At 41.5% G+C, this 19,264-nt stretch overlaps 1 protein-coding gene across 5 annotated transcripts in view; it reads right to left on the bottom strand.

The window, feature by feature from the left end:
* Positions 1-19,264, bottom strand: part of COL19A1 (collagen type XIX alpha 1 chain) — a 188,984-nt gene that overhangs the window by 146,859 nt on the left and 22,861 nt on the right. For all 5 annotated transcript variants that reach the window (XM_083497359.1, XM_083497360.1, XM_083497357.1 and 2 more), the window contains exons 3-4: positions 17,557-17,625; positions 16,977-17,076 (exon numbers count right to left, since the gene is read on the bottom strand). In XM_083497359.1, the coding sequence (XP_083353485.1) occupies positions 16,977-17,076; positions 17,557-17,625 (169 nt within the window). The remainder of the gene's footprint in view (positions 1-16,976; positions 17,077-17,556; positions 17,626-19,264) is intronic.

The following is a 19,264-nucleotide window of genomic DNA, read 5'->3' as shown; positions in this document are numbered from 1 at the left end:
CTACTGCGATCTACCACAGACGTCCAGTGATCTACTGGTAGATAGCAATCTGCCTGTTGGACATGCCTGCTGTAGACCCAACCATAATATGTTTGCTAATATGGTGGCCTAATTTGCACACTGTGCTGATGATATCACATCATATCAGTGTCAATGCAGTTGGATCTGGTATGTCCAGACTTGTCACCTTGGTCTCAGCAACAGTACAAGAAAGCATACAGTTTTATACCTAGGTGATATGAAAGGTGATTTTGTTCTGCTCATTACAGATTTCCACACAATATTTTGTTTCCTAAAAGCCCTGGCAAAAATATGGCGATGGGGGTGGGGGTGGGTGGGAGAGAGAGAGACTTGGACAGCTGCAGGTAGAAAACATTACAGTCCAACAACAGTTGGACAAATACTCAACCAACTAATTCAGCAAAGGTACTTGCTACAAACCATTTCTGTCCTCACAGATCCATCATGTGTTTCATTGATTTGCTGTCTTGAGAACTTACTGATGGCCATTTGGAATTTATTTTTAATTTTGTTGTTATCATCATCATCACCACCACCTAAGTAACTTTTTTAAAAAATAATGTTTAACATAAAATATTATATAAGTCTAGTAAATTTCTATTACAATTTGGGCAATTCCCCACTGATTTGCAATGATCCTCATCAGGTCTTGTTTTTCATATATCCCATCTGTATTCAAATAATGTTTAGAAAAATGAGTATTTTGTTTCCTCATAACAAACTGATTTTAGCATGTTCTACAAGAGACATCAACCACTCTGCTTGCAAAGGTGGCTGTCTTATTCCAAGACAGGGGTATCAGAATCATCACATTGGACAACAGGTGCAATTGGAGTGTAATTGTAATGGAAATCTGAATAGAAAAGAGAAATATTTATGTAGATTGAATGGTAATTTGGTTGCAATCGAATAGGTTTTAGCTTATAAGCAGATGAGCTATATACTCATATCATTTAGATGCAATATCATATTGCATCTAAAGGGAAAACACTAATCTTTCTTTCTTGTTGAAGAAAAAAAAATTACCTAAAAAACTTCATTCACTTTTAAAAGGCAGGAGAACCATATTTGAAGGAATATGCATGCAGGAAAGTCTAAAATGATTTCATTTTTAAAAAAGAAAATATGATTTCATATCTCAACGGAGAAAAAGTAGTTACAAACTAGAGGCTGTACTATGCTCAGTGTTTGTATATTGAGTGAGGCTCCAAATGTTGTTTTCAGATGATTCACAGCTCTCGATCCTGCATGAACAGAGCTCTATACCAAAAATAATAGGAGTTATGAGCTTCGCTGGTTTAGCCTTCAGAATCTGTAACCTAGCCCAGCTCCACATTTTAAGCCTCACTAACGTGATAAGCTTCAGCTCTGTAGCCTCTGGGGCTCAGGGCCGTTTAAAAAACTCTTCTGCAGTGTGCTAATGGGTTTTTAGCTTGCAGGCATGACTCCAGATTTAAAGAAGTTTTAAAAATACTTCACATGATTCAGAAACCTGGAACCTCCCCCCCCCCTTTCTTCCAGTGAAATACAATTAGGCAAATCAGATAGCATGCGTGCCATTATCCTTCAGAGGGTGGTTGGAATGGATTAGATGCTTCCTATATGACCTAGAAAACTGCTTTGAAAGCCTTCTCACCCAGATCTAATCTTGTGACAAGTACTGGCCAGAGAGAGAGAGAGAGAGAGAAAACGAACACTTCTGTTACTTAAAGCCCATGGCAAGAAAATACTATTGCAACTTCAGGGCGAAGAAGAGTTATCTTCCTTCCAATAGCTATCTCTCTCTCTCTCTCTCTCTCTCTCTCTCTCACACACACACACACACACACACACACACACGAGGGCTAAGATCAGTTGATAAATAATGACTTAATCTGAGGGTTGTGGGTTCATTGCATTGCAGGGAGTTAAACTAGATGATCCTTGGTCCCTTGCAACTCTATGATTCTATACACTGCACACCCTCCAACAGTTCTCTAATGAAAATAGGGACAACAACAACAATAAGGTTGCCATACGTCTGGAATTTCCAGGACATATCCTGAATACTGCAGCTGGCAGCATTTTCCATAAAAATAGCTCAAAAATGGCGATTTGGGGGGGGCGATTTTTTTGGGAGGGGGGAGAGAAAAAAGCAGCTCAACAACTTTCCTCTCCGAATTTCCACTGTTTGTAATATGGCAATACTAAATAATAATAACAATTGTTGTTGTTGTTGTTTTATTTATACCTCACCCATCTGTCTGAGTGGCCCCAGCCACACTGGGTGGCTTCAAACAAATATAAAAATGTAGTAAAACATGAAAATTCCCTATAGATGGTTGCCAAAAAACGCAGCAGATGTATCCCCCTCGCCCCTGCATTTTAACCTGCATCTGAACAGTGTTGCTCACATCAGAGCGGGAGCAGGGATGTCTTCACCCAACATGCATGACATTTTGGTTCCCCCACTCCTGCAATCCACCCTCCCTGGAACTCCTATACATGAAGCTGTCATCTGCACACACACACACACCCCAGCTGTCTCAAATACCCACACTATTCTTTCTAGTCAGATTGAAGGGACGTGAGGGTGGGGACCACGTCAAACAGCCGTATTTGTCAAGAAACGACAAGATCAATACGGATTGCGGCTAACATGGTGTGAATGCCGCTCCAAAAAATTAACATTGGCTGCACGTTGGCCGCGGTGAACGTATCTGTAAATCTGTTAGGATAAGTTTTCGCTCAGGCCTGGGTTTCCTGAACAGAAGAAAGTCCACCCAGTGAGTTTTACATCCCAGTTCATCAAAAGCTTATTTCATGGGAAATAAATTAACAATTTCACCTCAGAAGAATCAAGTTCAAGGTGCACTTCTCACTTACTCAACGACTATTGATCCCATTCTCATGCAGTGCTTCCCACATACGTGCCCTACTTTCTTAAAAGATGTACAACAAACTAGGGAAGCAGCTGGAAAAAAGTTCATAAATGGTCAGTTATGGGCAGGTAGAATGGAAGTGAGTTTACATCAGAAACAGCAGGTGCTAGAGTTACTGACTATTATTATTATTATTATTATCATTTATTTATTAAACTTATTAAATCCATTCAATCATTCATTTTTATTTCCCCTCTGAATGCATCAATGCACCTGCAAACAGCGTTATAACAGGGAGGCCATCAACCTTTCTGGGCCCATGGATATATTTGGATTTTTTTTTTTAAATAGAAAAAAGAATGCTGTAGGAACTGCTATAAAATTGCTGGCGTGGGTGGATGAATGGAGGGAGACCTTGTCACAAAATGGTTGCCATGGCCTGGTGGAAAGCATGCCCAACCACAATTTGGCATGCCCAGTCACACTGTATGTGTGTGTGTATATGTGTGTGTAGGTTCCAGAAGGGAGGCAATCAGGCCAAGAGCAGGGGGGGGGGGAAGCAAAACACAAGAGTTGTTGCCCTCCTGACCTTAGAGGAAAGGGGAACAAAACAACCAAAAAGGTAGGCTGACAGGAAGAGCAAGAGAAGCAAATTCTAACAAACAGGCAGGCCCATCTTCCCCAGTAAGGAGGATGGAAACAAACAAGCAGACAGACTGGGCAATTGGAATGACAGTTGGCCTCAGTAGCCAAGTTCACAAGTCACTCTAAAACATGTTTTACCAAATATTTATGAGCAAGAACAAGACATGGGTTCACATACTCCCTGCTCCCCTCTTCTCCTCCATTGCAGCCAAGAGGTGGCTGTTCGCTTCTGCTTTCAGTTAACCACAGTTTGTCATGTCATCTAGATCTGCAATTGTGATTGACATCAACTATGGTCAGTTTCAAACAAGGTTTCTCAAATTGGCTTGCTGAAACCAACCACAATTAATATTACTCACAACTCTGGGTCCAGGTGACACAGCAAACTGTGGTTGACTAAAAGCAAAAGCAGAAGCTTCTGAAATCCTCTTGTCAACACAGGATGAGGAGAGAAGAGGGCAGGACCCAAAATCTTGCTGCATCTTATCCCTGCTCATGCATGTCATGTTAAACAACTGTGAATAATGCAATACTATCCTTTGCTCCTATTTAAAGAAGGATTACATGAAGGTCTTAGAAGAAGAATTCTGGTGGTAATTGTGACAATACACACCATGTGGTGCAAGCAGCACAAGCTTATCATGATAGTACAAGCAAGAGACTGCATGATAAACAGCCAACACAAACATTATCCAGATATAACGATCCTCATTACTACGTTACACAAAGCTTTGAATGATGTATGAGAATTCCTGGAAGATGGGAACAACAGCAGCTAATAGGTAAGATGCTCAGAGTATCTCCCGTGATTGTGTCTCTGCTATTATGAACTAGTGGAGTCTTTCAGAGGAAATGTAGTATTCCCTGGCTACTGTCCAGCGAGTCATTACTAGCAGGGTGAACCATGGCTTTGATCCAATACAGTTGTCTCTATGTCATTGTTCAATGCAAGCCAGATGGAAGGATTTTGTGATAAACCTGGCCAAAAATGAGAGATATATATGGACTATTAATAGAGCTTTAACTGAGCCAGTGTATTTAATTTCACTTTACTAATTATTTCGTCAAAGAATGTAACAGTAACACCGTTATGAGCCATGACCTTCCTTCCCTGAAATCGTTTTCTTGAATCACAAGGGGTTTTTTTTGTTTGGTTTCAGTCAAACTTGGTACAATACCAGTTAAGCTAAAATGTGTGCTGTTGCTTACTAATGCGTCTCCATCTATCTGTACACATCCTTTTATGAGTGATACAATCATGCTGGCCAGTGAACATAAAAGAATGGCCTCTCTATTCTCAAATACCAGACTCCAGGGAGACTCTTTAGGCACACATAAGCATATGAAATGAATGCAGCATGCAATTGCAAACTATTTTCTAACAAGAGCTCCCCACACTGCATACACAAATAGATTTAGAAACTCCCAAAGTGCCTCATCAAGTTGGGCAGCAAGCTTCTGATTACACACACACACACACACACACACACACCTCATGCATAACTATCTGCACAGTTAGGATGGATGCACCACCCCCTGAAAAAAAAAGGGGGGGACACAGATTTGCACAAAATGTCTGTATGCTAATTTATATGCTTATATACCCATTTGAAAATAATTGGTATGATTTTAATAAAAATGCAATACAACTCATCATAATAGGGGAAACTGTGAAGATATAACCAGTTTGCCTGCTCAGTGTGCTCTTTGGGTACACGCCTTTGATAGGCTGCGCCAAGGTCCCTGCTTTCAATGGTTATAGGTTTTTTAAAAAAATAAAATAAAAATAAACCACTGTAAATCGCTTTTGAGTTGCTTGTAAATAATCAAGCAATGTATAAATTTTATATAAATAAATAAATAACCTTAAAACCGTTAGCAAAGTCACTTAAACAATGCAGGTAGAGTCCTGAGAGAAAAAAATCCTGATAACACTTTAGTGAGTAAAACTGAACAAAAACCATGTATAATTTGAAGAGAAAGGAATAGACGTTTTGTCTTCCTTCCTTCAGGCCTTGTACATAGCAGGGAGACACTCAACAGAGAGAGGAAAAACTCCATCAGAACTTCACAGCCAATCAGGGCATGTGCTGTCTCAGGAAACACCATACCACTCCGCCTGACTGCTAACTAACAACTCCACCCATCCCACTCCAGGCTAGTTGGTTTTAACTGTTAACAACAGCATCACAACTGACCCTTAAGTTGCAAATGGAATGATCCCTGCTGTTTGCACTTCCAAAACAAACCAGACTTGGCCAGGCCAGCCCTTCAATTAGAGGACTATCCTCTGTAACGTAGGGAACACGCACACCTTATGCATGATTCTCTGGATCCCATCCCAAGTGCAAACTGAGGCCAACGCTGCCAGACGTACAAATATTCTTATATCGCATTTGAAAATCGAATGCAAATACATTGTTGTATACAAACGCAGGAAAATTCAGGCTCACTCAACAGACGCATGAGCTGTTTTAGGGACAGCAGAAGAGTAGCAGTGCCTTACATAACCAACCGGTGTGCAGGAGAGTGTCCTAGATAGTTTCCTGTGCTCTAGTGCCTGTTGCATGTTACCTCCTCCCGTAGCAGCACCTAGAACAAGGGTTCGGAACTTCAGGCCAGAGGACCAAATGTTTCCCCTCCAGCCGTGCTGAATGGCATTCCTCAAGCGCTTTCAGCCAATTTGTATGTACAGTGGTACCTCAGGTTAAGTACTCAATTCGTTCCGGAGGTCTGTACTTAACCTGAAACTGTTCTTAACCTGAAGCACCACTTTAGCTAATGGGGCCTCCTCCTGCCGCCGCACCGCCAGAGCACTGTTCTTATCCTGAAGCAAAGTTCTTAACCTGAAGCACTATTTCTGGGTTAGCGGAGTCTGTAACCCGAAGCGTATGTAACCTGAGGTACCACTGTAGAGTTAAACTGTGCTGCTTCTTTATGCCAGGAGAGAGGATGAGGAATGGGGGAAGAGTGCCACCTACAAAAATCTCCGACTTTTGCATGGCTAGAATGTAGCTCACTGTACAAAGGGAACAGGTACACCTGTTGCTCTACCCATTTCACCTCTGGCCCTGCCCACCATCGTATGTCGCCCCCAGGAATGTTGTCCATGAGAGAATGCAGCTGTAAAGAAGAATTCCACACCATGAATAACGCCAGCACAGTGTAGGGGAGACAGTAGTGAGGAGAGCAATAGGAATGGGTTGGTAGCTGGGGCGGGGGGAGAGGATGCCCAAGCTACCATTGCAAATCAGAAGATGGGGTCCAATGAGTGGGGCCCACTCAGGGTTAGTGGGGGCACTGGCAGCGGGGGCTATCGGCTAGACCATGCCAAGGGTCATCTGAAAACTGGCTCCGGCCCTCGTCGGCACCACTTTGTGGGAGATCTGCTGCCTGAGGTGAAAAGCTGAAATCAGTGTGGAACGCAGCAGCTGTACTCGTCCCGCAAGTTAGTCACATCTTTAAAATAATTTTGAAAAGATCTTCTAAGGGCTCATGATTCCTCAGTTGAACTTTTGGCTACTTTGAATTATTTATCTCAACTGGCAGCTGGGTTTCCACAATTCAGTACCACAGAAAGTATAATACCGGACAGAATGTGTGTCCCCCGCAACTACTTAATAGATTTATACTTTGTTCAGAGGATGCTCGGGAACATAAGGGCTGCAGCAGTTGACCCAAATAGCCAAAGGATGCAGGCGAACATAATTTTGTTTGTTTCTGGTGCAACAGCCCTTTCTTCTCTCAGCCTTGCAATTTGAGTGACTGAAACACCAACACTTAGAACAGCCTTGGATTATGCCCCTTCCCTGTTCTTTAAGAGGCCTGCTCACCTCTTAAGAAAAGAAATAATAAAACTGCACACCACATACAGACATCCATTTTTAAAGGGATTTTTTTTATATTAAAAAAATGCAAAAGTGTTTTGCAAGTTTGGGCCTCTCGGCAGAAGAGAGCAAAAGAAGGAAAGCAAATACGACATGGACTTTGCCCTCCTTTTACCACTGCCTTCTGCTGGGACCAACTTTTCATCTTATAACATTTATTCGTTCGATATTTTAAAACTTTATACCTCATTGGATGCCTTAGCAGAAAGGCGGCCCATACATGAAATAAATAGATAAATACCACAGGTACCAGTCAATTAGCACCGTTCACAGCTAAGCTCTGTGTCAAACATCTGGAATCATGTTTTCTACTAGAGCTTGACCTGGAAAGTAAAGTGGGCTGTTGCAGGTGATATCTGAAGGGGCCTCTAGTATCTGCCTCCTCAATTCAAGCCCCCATTTTAATCTAATATGCTTGTCTCTTTTCTCCTCACAGAGGCCATTCTGCTCTTTCTTCAAGCTACCACTCTGGAACCAATGTTTATGTGGCATCATGTGGGCTGGGGACTAAAGTAAATAACAGGGTTAGATATGTACTTCTTATCTCTTCTTATACTCTCTTAACTTTATTAGTCTCATCAGTTTCAAGACTTGAATGACCCTCATGGTCCCTTTCCAACTCTGTGATTCTGTGATTCTGCCACTACTGACTTTTCAACAGTTCATAGGAAACAGAAGATTTAAATGGCACAACCGCCAGTATTTTGTAGATGAAAATAAAGGAATATCCTTTGTACTTTGCAGCACCCTTACCAAGGGCCATCATCGTTACACTGAAATGTTTAATTATTGCATTGCTGAATGTACGTCACCACCTATCATTTGCTGTAGTTATATGCTCTGCAGTAATCTGTCCTGCACTGGCTTCTGAAGAGGGCAAATTTGACCACAATCACTTTCCTAAATATAAGTACCGGTATTTATTGTTTGATGTACAGTGGTACCTCCGGTTGTGGACGGGATCCATTCCGGAGCTCCAGTTGAATCCCGAGGTTTCTGCAACTGGAGGGACCGCTGCTGTGCAAGTGGCGGTAGAGCGCTTCTGCACATGCGCGCACGGCAAAAACCTGGAAATATACTTCCGGGTTTGCCACTTACGTATCCCGAAGTTTACGTAACTGGAGGGATACCTAAGCGGAGGTACAACTGTACTAATTTTGGCAATTTTCTTTTTAATATCACCTAATTAACCTGTTTCTTTGAGTGGTTCACAAATTCTTAATGAAATCATTAAAACACAAGTACAAATTATTAAAATACAAATACTACCAAAATGAAAACGCAATCAAAATTAAAAATGTCTACCAGCACAAAGCTCAGCATACCCACTTAGGAGTTTGCTATAGACAAAGTTGGTCTCTGTATTCAGAGCCAGGGAGGAATTTTTCTTTCAGACCAATCAGCCCTGAGTGGCGTTTTCGCATACCTCAAAGCAACTGTCACAATGTTTGGCAGTTTAGGCCTTGGGTAAGCCTTAGTCATGGCTGGAGGGGAGGTGGTAAACCTCTGTCTGCCCCTCCAAGGGAAAGGGGCATCCCATTAAAGGAATCCCGGAGAAGGTGTTTCCGTCCAGATGCCCAGGTGGGGGCTAGGGCCGTAGCACTCCTCAAGAAAGCGATCCCTTCAGGAACGTACCTATTTGATGTAAGTCATAGGACCTCCCCTTAGGGTCAATCCCAAGAGGGGGGAAATATCCTGCAGGCAGGCTGATTGTTACAGGTTATACCCAATGCCTTTGCTAAACCTTTTACACCTGTAATCAATAAAGTTGTGGCCTTATTTGAGGCAAAGTAAGTATGTGTCTTGACTGGTTCTTCTCTGGGTCAGGGTGGTGGGTGGCCACACCTGGGCACGCAAAAAATAACTAAATCACAAAGCAGCATATGATCAACAATATATGATAAAAAAATAACACTAAAATCCCACGAAGGAGGAATCACAATAATTCTAAGAACTAAAATGCACTAAACCTCATAGTAGTGAAAAAGCTCAGTGCAATCTTCACCCGGTGCCAAAGAGATCCTAACACAACTGCCAGGCAAGCCCATCTGGGAGAAGCATTTCATAACTGTGGTGCTACCACCGAGAAGGCCCTTTCTCTAGTCATTAGACAGAATAAACTGGAGAAGAGCCTCTAATTAAGACCTTAAGGACTGGGCACATATATGAAGGATATGTATAATATAATATTATAATAAACATGCATGGGTACGCAAGTCAAGATGAGCACTACTCACAATTTGGACATTTAACTTGGAGACTTTGGAGAGAAGGCTGACGTTCACGCTTACGAACTAAAAAAAAGAGAACCTTTTGAAAAGATCCCCTTCTTAGTAACTCCCACAAAGGCAAATAGGGGCAGGGATTACAACAAATAGATGTAAGAAAATATAGCCCTTCCACAGTAAATCAGGGGCTGTAGGAGTCCATGGAACTGTCATGTATTCATTTGTAAGGTAATTCCATTGCCTTGACACTGTGAGATTAAGCCTGCAAGACTCCTGTAGTTCAAACAAAAAGTGTCAGATCATGTGCTGAGTGCTCTAAATTCTTAACAGACGCAATAAGACTTCAGTGTGCTAAGCCTATAAAAAATTCAGAAAGCAGCAGAGAGTCTATGATTGGCAGGTATAAAAGCAGAAATCTCTCACCCAGTTATACAGACTTCAAAATGTCCCTGTTAGAATCATTCATTAATTTTATTCTGTTAATGATTTGAGTAAATAAGTAATTGGAATTAATCAGGATTCAAAAGACGGGCAACTGTGATTATCAACTCAGATGAATGATAGCAGACAAAGATGGCACAAATGCATCTACACACTGTCAACACTCTTGATTCAAGATACAGCTCTCCTATTCTAGACTTCACTCTCTCTCTAAAGATAAGAGGAGAGACTTTCATTCGTGCTGAATGGCATTTGACTCTCTCCAAACTGTAAAATGATTTTATAACGTGGCGAACATTCAGCAGAGGATAAGAACTGTTAAAATGCCAAGCCTATTACGTTTATGTCCTGTGCCATTTCAGAGCCCAGACATCCTGAGTGGATAAAGTAGAGCACAAAACCATTTTTGTTTATACAAAATTAAAGAAACTTGCTTCTAAAGAGGTGTTCATAAATTTGTCTCCTTCAACCGTGAAAAATACTTTGTGGCAGAATGATAAAACTTGCAAAGAGCTAACCACAGAGAAGTGCCACAGAGACAGGAAGCTTTACTAATTGACCAAGCCTTAATGAAGATCAGGATGGTTGGAATAGCTAAGTGCTTGACTGCCTTTGCTAGAAAAAGTGACAACTTTCACACCCCTGGTAAGTTGCAGATATTTATTTGAAATCCCATACCCATTTTCTTACAAATCCAAGCCTGCTTTTGAACAGTTAAAAAACAGCAGCAATAACATGGGTTTTGCTACTTCATTTGGCAATGTCTGACATATCTCATTCTGTACCCTTAAGGTGAGAAAGGCTTCATAAAGCCTATCAGTGAAGCCTAAAATGGATCTATTCCAAAATGGTGAGGGCTTTTAAAAGCCATTTCATACTCAGCCACACCACAGTGGAAGCGTGATAGAGCCCTGCAGACTGTACAGTGGTACCTCGCAAGACGAATGCCTCGCAAGACGAAAAACGCGCAGGACGAAAGAGTTTTCCGTTTTTTGAGTCGTTCCGCAAGACGAATTTCCCTATGGGCTTGCTTCGCAAGACGAAACATCTTGCGAGTTCTTGCGAGTTTGTTTCCTTTTTCTTAAAGCCGCTAAGCCGTTAATAGCCGCTAAGCCGCTAATAGCCGTGCTTCGCAAGACGAAAAAACCGCAAGACGAAGAGACTCGCGGAACGGATTAATTTCGTCTTGCGAGGCACCACTGTACCTATAAAATGTCCTCTCTATGGGGCTCGCTACTCAAATATGCAGATGTGTGAGATAGCATGGAGGACTTCTAGGAATGCTGCTCTGGGGACTTTGGCCCTGATGACAGCTGTGCAAGCTCACATCAACTTTTAGGGCATGAAGGCCAGGATGGAAACGGGCACATGATGAAAAAAAGAGGAAACACATTGTCCCACCCACACCAAAACAAAGGGTACAAATTTCCTAATGTATATTTGCAAATTGCTGTTAAGTCATTACTATTGTTGAAATAGAAATATAACTTGCTGTAGCGGGGGGATGTCTTTGCTCCTATGCCCTGCTGCTTTTAAGCTTCCCAAGGCATGACCACTACTACCAACAGTGGGTGGAATTCAACGCCACCCTCTTCTAGTTGTTCCATCTGCGCAAGTGTAGCAGCTTGCCAAGCAGAACAATTTCCCCTCTCCTCCCACTGTGTGCTATTCTGGGGTTTCTCCCAACCCCAAGCCAATTGTGGGAGGTGGGGCCACACATGGGGGGGAGAGGAAAGCCCTGTTGCACAAGAAACAGTCCTTTGCAGGGATTCACATGATGGGGCTAGTTAGGTGAATCAAGGGTTAAAGGTAAAGGAACCCCTGACCATTAGGTCCAGTCGTGGCCGACTCTGGGGTTGCGGCGCTCATCTCGCTATATTGGCCAAGGGAGCTGGCGTACAGTTCCGGGTCATGTGGCCAGCATGACTAAGCCGCTTCTGGAGAACCAGAGCAGCGCACGGAAACGCCGTTTACCTTCCATATTTCAAAAACAACATGATTTTTCAATTGACTTGCCTAAGAACCAGGACAAAGCACCGCCTTTCAGAAATTCCCTCTGGACGTCCATGGCAGCCCTAGATGAATCCCACCCAGTGTGCTGGACTAGAGGGAGGTTAGTGAGTCCCTCAAGACAAGAAACTGAGTACAGTGGTACCTCGGGTTAAGAACTTAATTCGTTCTGGAGGTCCGTTCTTAACCTGAAACTGTTCTTAACCTGAGACACCACTTTAGCTAATGGGGGCCTTCCACTGCCACTGCGCCACCACCGTCCGATTTCTGTTCTCATCTGGAAGCAAAGTTCTTAACCAGAGGTACTATTTCTGGGTTAGCGGAGTCTGTGACCTGAAGCGTCTGTAACCCGAGGTACCACTGTATAGTCAGAGGTTGAATCTGAGCCTCAAATACAAAACCACATGTTTCATTTCACTTTAGCTATTGCAACAAGACACACTGGCCAGCCAATGGAGTAGCAGCAGCAACTGCAGGAAGGAGGAGGAGGATAAGGAAGGGAGAGCAAGGCAACAGGACTGCCACTGCCACTGTCCTTGCCATAGGAGGCTGTGCCTCTCCAGCCTGGTGGGCCCCTAGTTGCCCATTCAGCTGGCCTTGCTGAATAAAAACAAGAAGGAGAAAATGAGCCAGGTCAGGCCTGAAGAGAAGGCGGCATCTGGAAGAGATCCTGGGCAGGCACTTCCCAGAAGTGATGCTGAGGTAGAATGGAAAGTCCCTATTTTCATCTGAAAATGTTGGCATATATGCCCTTCCCCAATGATGTGGGGAAAGAGAGAAGCATTCTGCTGATCCTCATGAGGGAGGGATCTTTTTTCAGATATGTGAGACAAACTAGATTTTCTCCAGAACAGCACTTCAGATAGAGGGCTTCGTGTAAAACAGGTTACATGGCTGCCGTATTTTAGCCTAAGGTCCTACAACAGTGTGATTTTTTTGGGGGGGGGGGGACCCAACAGAATGCAGATAAATGGTCTAAGCAGAATATGATTGATTATAACTTGAATATCTAATTAGAACAATTTTAGGCCTATTAGAATCTTACATGGCAACCTGACATTAAAGCAGTGCTTTAAGGAAAACTGTTCTGTTTCAGAACTTTTCATCAAATAGGAAAATACAAAAACATACATATTAAAGTAGTAAATAACAAGAATATGCTGCTGGTTCTATGTACACCATGGAGTTATGTGCTTCTCAAGCAGCTGTTCCTTCATTCCACATGGTAAACAGATTTTGAAACACAAGAGAGGTTCATAAATGGTTTTTTTTCATATGGCATTGAGGGGGGAAAGTAAGAGTCTGTTTGCAAATCATTAGGCCTACATTAGCTGCCTAGATTCTAGCCACAATGGGCACCCAGTTTTCATTTCAACCCATGTAAGAGCTGCATCCATAAAAAGTTGTCTCCTGCACATAATACATATGCTAAGCAGCATCCTAATGAACTGTACACCACAAACATTCTTGGACACATGAACTCTTCTCATTCACTATTTTATTGAGGGGAAAATCCATAAGAATGCCAGTCCCTCATAAAAGAGGGAATTTTATGTTGTGGAAAATGAGCCTTGTTGGAAATGTCCATAGTCTCTCCCTGTTCTGCTACATAGGCTTACTGAATGGAGAAGAGTTACCGACAAAAAACCAACAACCCTGAGACTTTTACATCTATTCAAATAAAGAAGAAGAATGTAGGGTCAGAATTGGAATTATTTATTTTTGGCAAGCATTTTGCTATTATAACAAAACAAAAAGAATACGGCCCTCTCAGCAACAACAACATTAATACAACAATATAGATCATCCAACCAACAAAATGTAACCAATCATTCAGCCTATAGAAAACACACTTAATGCCTAAATTATTTTTGTTCTGCTTTGACAATCTAGGGGACACCTCTAGATCTTAAAATTTCAGTGAGGGTACCATTTCCTGTCTCCTCTTTTCATTGGTCCATTTCCCATTTATTTGTCTTTGATACAGCTCCTACCCTTTTGTTACTATTTCAGTTGGGAAATCACAAAGAAATCAAAATCTGAGCAGCAGTTATAAAATTAGTATTTTCTTTTCTTTTCCAAGAACATAAGATGAGCCTGCTGGATCAGCTCAATGGCCCATTTAGTCCAGAATCCTGTTTTCATAGTGCCTGACCACTTCACCTGCGGGAAGCATGCAAGTTGGATGTGAGTACAACAGCCCTCTGTCCACCTGTGATTCTCAGCCACTGGTATTCAGAGGAATAATATCTCTGACAAATATCTAGTAATATTACAGTGCAAGCCTGTGGATGATTGCTGAGAAGTTCCTAGTAGGCATATTTAAAATTATAGCCTTGAAATGTTTAATGGCGTCCTTCCTCTTAGCATCCCAGAAGAAGGCAAGAAGACACTGAAACACTGGATGTACCACACTGTATAATGAAAAAATATTTTCCTTTAAACATCAATTTGAGGCTTTGTCCCCTTTTGGGGGGGTCAAGTATATAGGCTATCCCCCCTCAAATTAACAACCTTGCACTGCTTGGATGTGGCGGGCAACAATATGTAACGAAGGTACCAGGCAAGCCTCTGTAACTGAGGCACTTTCATACATACCCAGGGCAGGGAGCCAGTGAACCAAATTGGTACCATTGTATGGAAGGAGATGGGCTATAAACTATTTCTTCTGCCATGGTCCAAATCCAAATCATGAGTCCTGTGCCTGCTATATGCAATGGAAGGAAAGATCTCATTGGCACCAACAAGTCTATTCTGAGTAAAACCTAGTGGACTACAATCCTGATAGATTATTTAAGGCAAAAATGTTTGTTTAGGGCATGGGTAGACAAACCATGGCCCGGGGGGCCAGATCCAGCCCAATCGCCTTCTAAATCTGGCCCGCGGATGGTCCAGGAATCAGCGTGTTTTTACATGAGTAGAATGTGTTCTTTTATTTAAAATGCATCTCTGGGTTATTTGTGGGGCCTGCCTGGTGTTTTTACAGAGCCAGTGTGGTGTAGTGGTTAAAAGCGGTAGTCTCGTAATCTGGGGAACCGGGTTCGCGTCTCCGCTCCTCCACATGCAGCTGCTGGGTGACCTTGGGCTAGTCACACTTCTCTGAAGTCTCTCAGCCCCACTCACCTCACAGAGTGTTAGTTGTGGGGGAGGAAGGGAAAGGAGAATGTTAGCTGCTTTGAGACTCCTTAAAGGGAGTGAAAGGCGGGATATCAAATCCAAACTCCTCCTCTTCTTCTTCTTCTTCTTCTTCTTCTTCTTCTTCTTCTTCTTCTTCTTTACATGAGTAGAATGTGTCCTTTTATTTAAAATGCATCTCTGGGTTATTTGTGGGGCATAGGAATTCGTTCTTTTTTTTCTTTTCAAAATATGGTCCGGCCCCCCACGAGGTCTGAGGGACAGTGAACCAGCCCCCTGCTGAAAAAGTTTGCTGGCCTGACCCCTGGTTTAGGGGGCTTCAGTCCATGAAAGCTTATTATATATATGCTACTATTCAAGGCAGAAAAGTCTCTGTTCTTTTTCCACAATGCAGTAGAGAAACTGTGTTAAGATGGCCACACTGCCGGGGGGTGGGGAAACTTATTTCAATAATGAAACCCTAAAGAGATAGAGAGAAGAAAGTACCTCACCCAAACTCTGTTTCCAGACAGATATACTAAAGAAACCAACTTCCTTCTATATTCAGCTTGGAAAAGCACTGTATTTACAACTACATTGATAGCTGCAAGCCTCATTGAAAAATAAAATGGCATCCCTCATCAGAAGTGGCACAGCATAGTTTACAACTCACTCATGCTATAGCTGAATGAGTGAAATGTAAGGGGATATCTGCCAAGCTACTTGACACTTACAAGTCAGCTTAATCAGATACTCTTTCGCTTCCTGTGGCGAGGAGACCAATGTTCTGCTACTCACAGCGTATACCCAGAGTCTATTTACATATACTAAGAGAAGAAGACGTGATCATACAAGTCATGTTGCATCTGACCATGCTGCTGTGTCTAAAGCCACAAAATCTGGCACAGTGCAGGAAGTGAAGAAGGCAACAAAAGAGATTTACTGAACACACAGGACCTGGGCAATGGAGATAAAGATGTTCTAGTGGCAGATGTCTACATTCCTAGCCTTCTTTTGTTACAATCTAGCCTGATTAAATTGCTGTGGCAGCGATTAAAAAGGATGTGCAAGCACACATTATGGGAACATGCTCACCACCAGAATCCACAAACTCTAAAACAGGGTTCAAAAAGAGAGAATAAAGCAGGTTTATAAAACTTTAACAGTGCAAGGAAATATTGCTTGGAAAACAAATAGCTTGTGTCTAGCCTTTCGAACTGTCCATTCTCACAAAGTACAACTGAGCTGAACTGAAGTCAGGCAAAGGATGGGCAGCAGAGAGAACAAAAACAACCTGAAGAGTACTGAGGAAGAGAGAATACTGAAAACTCCCCATTTCAATGGTCATTCACATGGAAGCGTTCTACATATCTTTTAGGATATTCTGGATAATTAGCATATAAATCCATTTTATTTCCATCACCATTTAATGTTGATGTCATTGCTTTTATGGGAATAAGACACGAAGACTACCTAAAGTTCCCCCCAAAACATCTTTCTTTCTTTCTTTCTTTCTTTCTTTCTTTCTTTCTTTCTTTCTTTCTTTCTTTCATCTTTCTATTTGAAGCTTATAGGGCTGAAACAATAAGTAAAATCCACAGAAACACACAGTTCATCATTGCAGAAAAAGAGAAAGTGGAAATTCACGCAGAGGTACACAAATGAAGAGACTGGTGGAAAATAAAGAAATTTAAAAATACAAGCCAAGTAGGATATAGAGAAATGTTTAGGGATTCTACATGGTTATACAATGATAATGTATTACTTACTGAGAGTCTCTGATAAGAGGTGCATTCCCCAACTTAAAACAAGGCTTTCCAACTCCACATGAAGTCTGCCTCAAAGAAAAGCTTTGGGTTAAATCAAAACCTGAAAAATATGATAGAGTGGAATCATTTATTGTTCATTTAATGCAATTTTACAAGGCTGGAGAAAATTATCGATTTGTGCCATAAGCTTGTCTGTTTTGCTAGACTAACAACTGACAGGCTATTTCAAATCCCACGGTTTTGGTCACAGAAATGTCCAGATCTCATTTTCTCCGTAGGAGGAATATTAGCGTGAAATTCCCCTAGCACTTGACTTGGCAACCTCTGAGGAATTCACTCGCTGTTTCCTTTTGCCATCTGAATGAATGAAAATAAAAGTGCTGCTTGTCAGAAATGAATGCTAACTCCATGCTAATTATAACAAGTATGAATGGAAAAATAAAAGATGAATGTAAATGACTTAGCTAGGACTCTCAAAAATAAAATGTTTTCCTTTAATGAAAACACATTTCTAAGAATTAAATGCACTCTTTGCTGACATACTCATCTATTTATTTATTTTTGCTTAAGGAAAACTCACCTGAAACATCAAGGTTTTCTTGGTAGCTAAATTGATGTCCTTCTGTTTTCAATACTGGGCATGCAGTAGCTATAAAAAAATAAAAAATGTCCTAAAGCTTTATAAAAAAATATACAGACTGTAGTATTTTTCACTGCAATAAAAGTAATATTAGCATTGTAAAAAATAACACGATGTTTAAATGCAAAACTGCTGTTGTTTATTTATATAGAGTGCCATTAATGAGCCTGACACTAGGAAAGCACTAGGGTCCATTTCGGAAGAAGCAGGCTCACTCAGAGATGAATAATTTGGGTGTCTGTGTGCAATTATTAATACATGTTCACAGGGTTTAATTATATTAATCTTTGCTACCTCCAAGACTTTAGCAAGTAGTGGAAGAAAGACTGAGACATGCATAGTACTGCACAGGTGGAACAGAATTTATTTATTTTGTGGGTTGTCCCTTCTTCAGATGCTTCTTCTGTTATAAAAACTGGCTTATCCGGATAATGTTTTGTCCTTGGCATATCTCTTCGTGGATTTTAACAGCTTTTGTGCATGTGTTTGCGTATACAGATATATTGTTTTCTTTGCTTTTTATTCAAGTAGTGTGAGGCTGCATTATACCTTTACATCACATTACTTGTGATGAACCGAACAAGGATTATTCCAAAATGTGTCAGGCATAAAATAATTTATTAAAATATCTGAATTTCCTTCCCCTCTCCCCCACTTTATTATCTCCCATACACTTTGTGGAGTAACAAGAAAACAACAGATCATTTTGAATACCACTGACACAATTAAATCTGCAAAACTGGGGAAATGAATTTAGTATCAACGTCATGGAAGAAAAAATGATACACAGTGGTACGGTACCTCGGGTTAAGTATTTAATTCATTCCGGAGGTCTGTTCTTAACCTGAAACTGTTCTTAACCTGAAGCACCACTTTAGCTAATGGGGCCTCCCGCTGCTGCCGCACTGCCAGAGCCCAATTTCTGTTCTCATCCTGAAGCAAAGTTCTTAACCTGAAGGACTATTTCTGGGTTAGCGGAGTCTGTAACCTGAAGCATATGTAAGCTGAAGCGTATGTAACCCGAGGTACCACTGTACATTTTCAATAAGCTAAAAAGAATAAAAGAAAGCTCCTACAATAATATTCCTGTTCAGGGCTTAAGCCAATCTGGATCAAGAGCCTTGTGTTAGTCACGGGGTTCACAGGAGGAATGCCTCTGGAGTAAAGTGAGGAAGCATATCTTTAGATTTCCCATTCTCCTTGCTGTGCTAGACAGTGCTAAAGGGATCAGTTTGGTGATTGGCTGCCAGCCGCAAACTTCAGCACTTTATTGCTAAATGGCAGACTTGAGTGGTTTGGGGGGTGAGAAAGGGAAACTACAAGTAACTCGCAACTTTTGTGCATTTAACTTGTGCTCATTTACCTTACGCACATGGCAAAAAATAAAATAAAAGAGGCAATAGGGTAGGGTGGGCATCCAGCAGTGGAAAAAACCTTTGGCAATTCCACCCACTGTTCTGATTACCATATATGTGATTTTGGCTTTATGCACTATCCCCAGAATGTAACCCCTAAGTAAGTTGAGAGTTGCCTATATACTCAATATTTTATTAAATGATGCAATCTAAAGTGTGTTCCTAACACAATAAAATGTTGACTTGTAATGTCACTCAGTAAGACAAAGCACAAACATGGCCATGAAATAGCA

Source organism: Podarcis liolepis, assembly GCF_965112155.1.
Source record: "Podarcis liolepis genome assembly, chromosome: 3".
Lineage (NCBI taxonomy): Eukaryota > Metazoa > Chordata > Lepidosauria > Squamata > Lacertidae > Podarcis > Podarcis liolepis.
The sequence above is the reverse complement of the archived record's forward strand: the minus strand, read 5'-3'. Positions and strand labels throughout refer to the sequence as shown.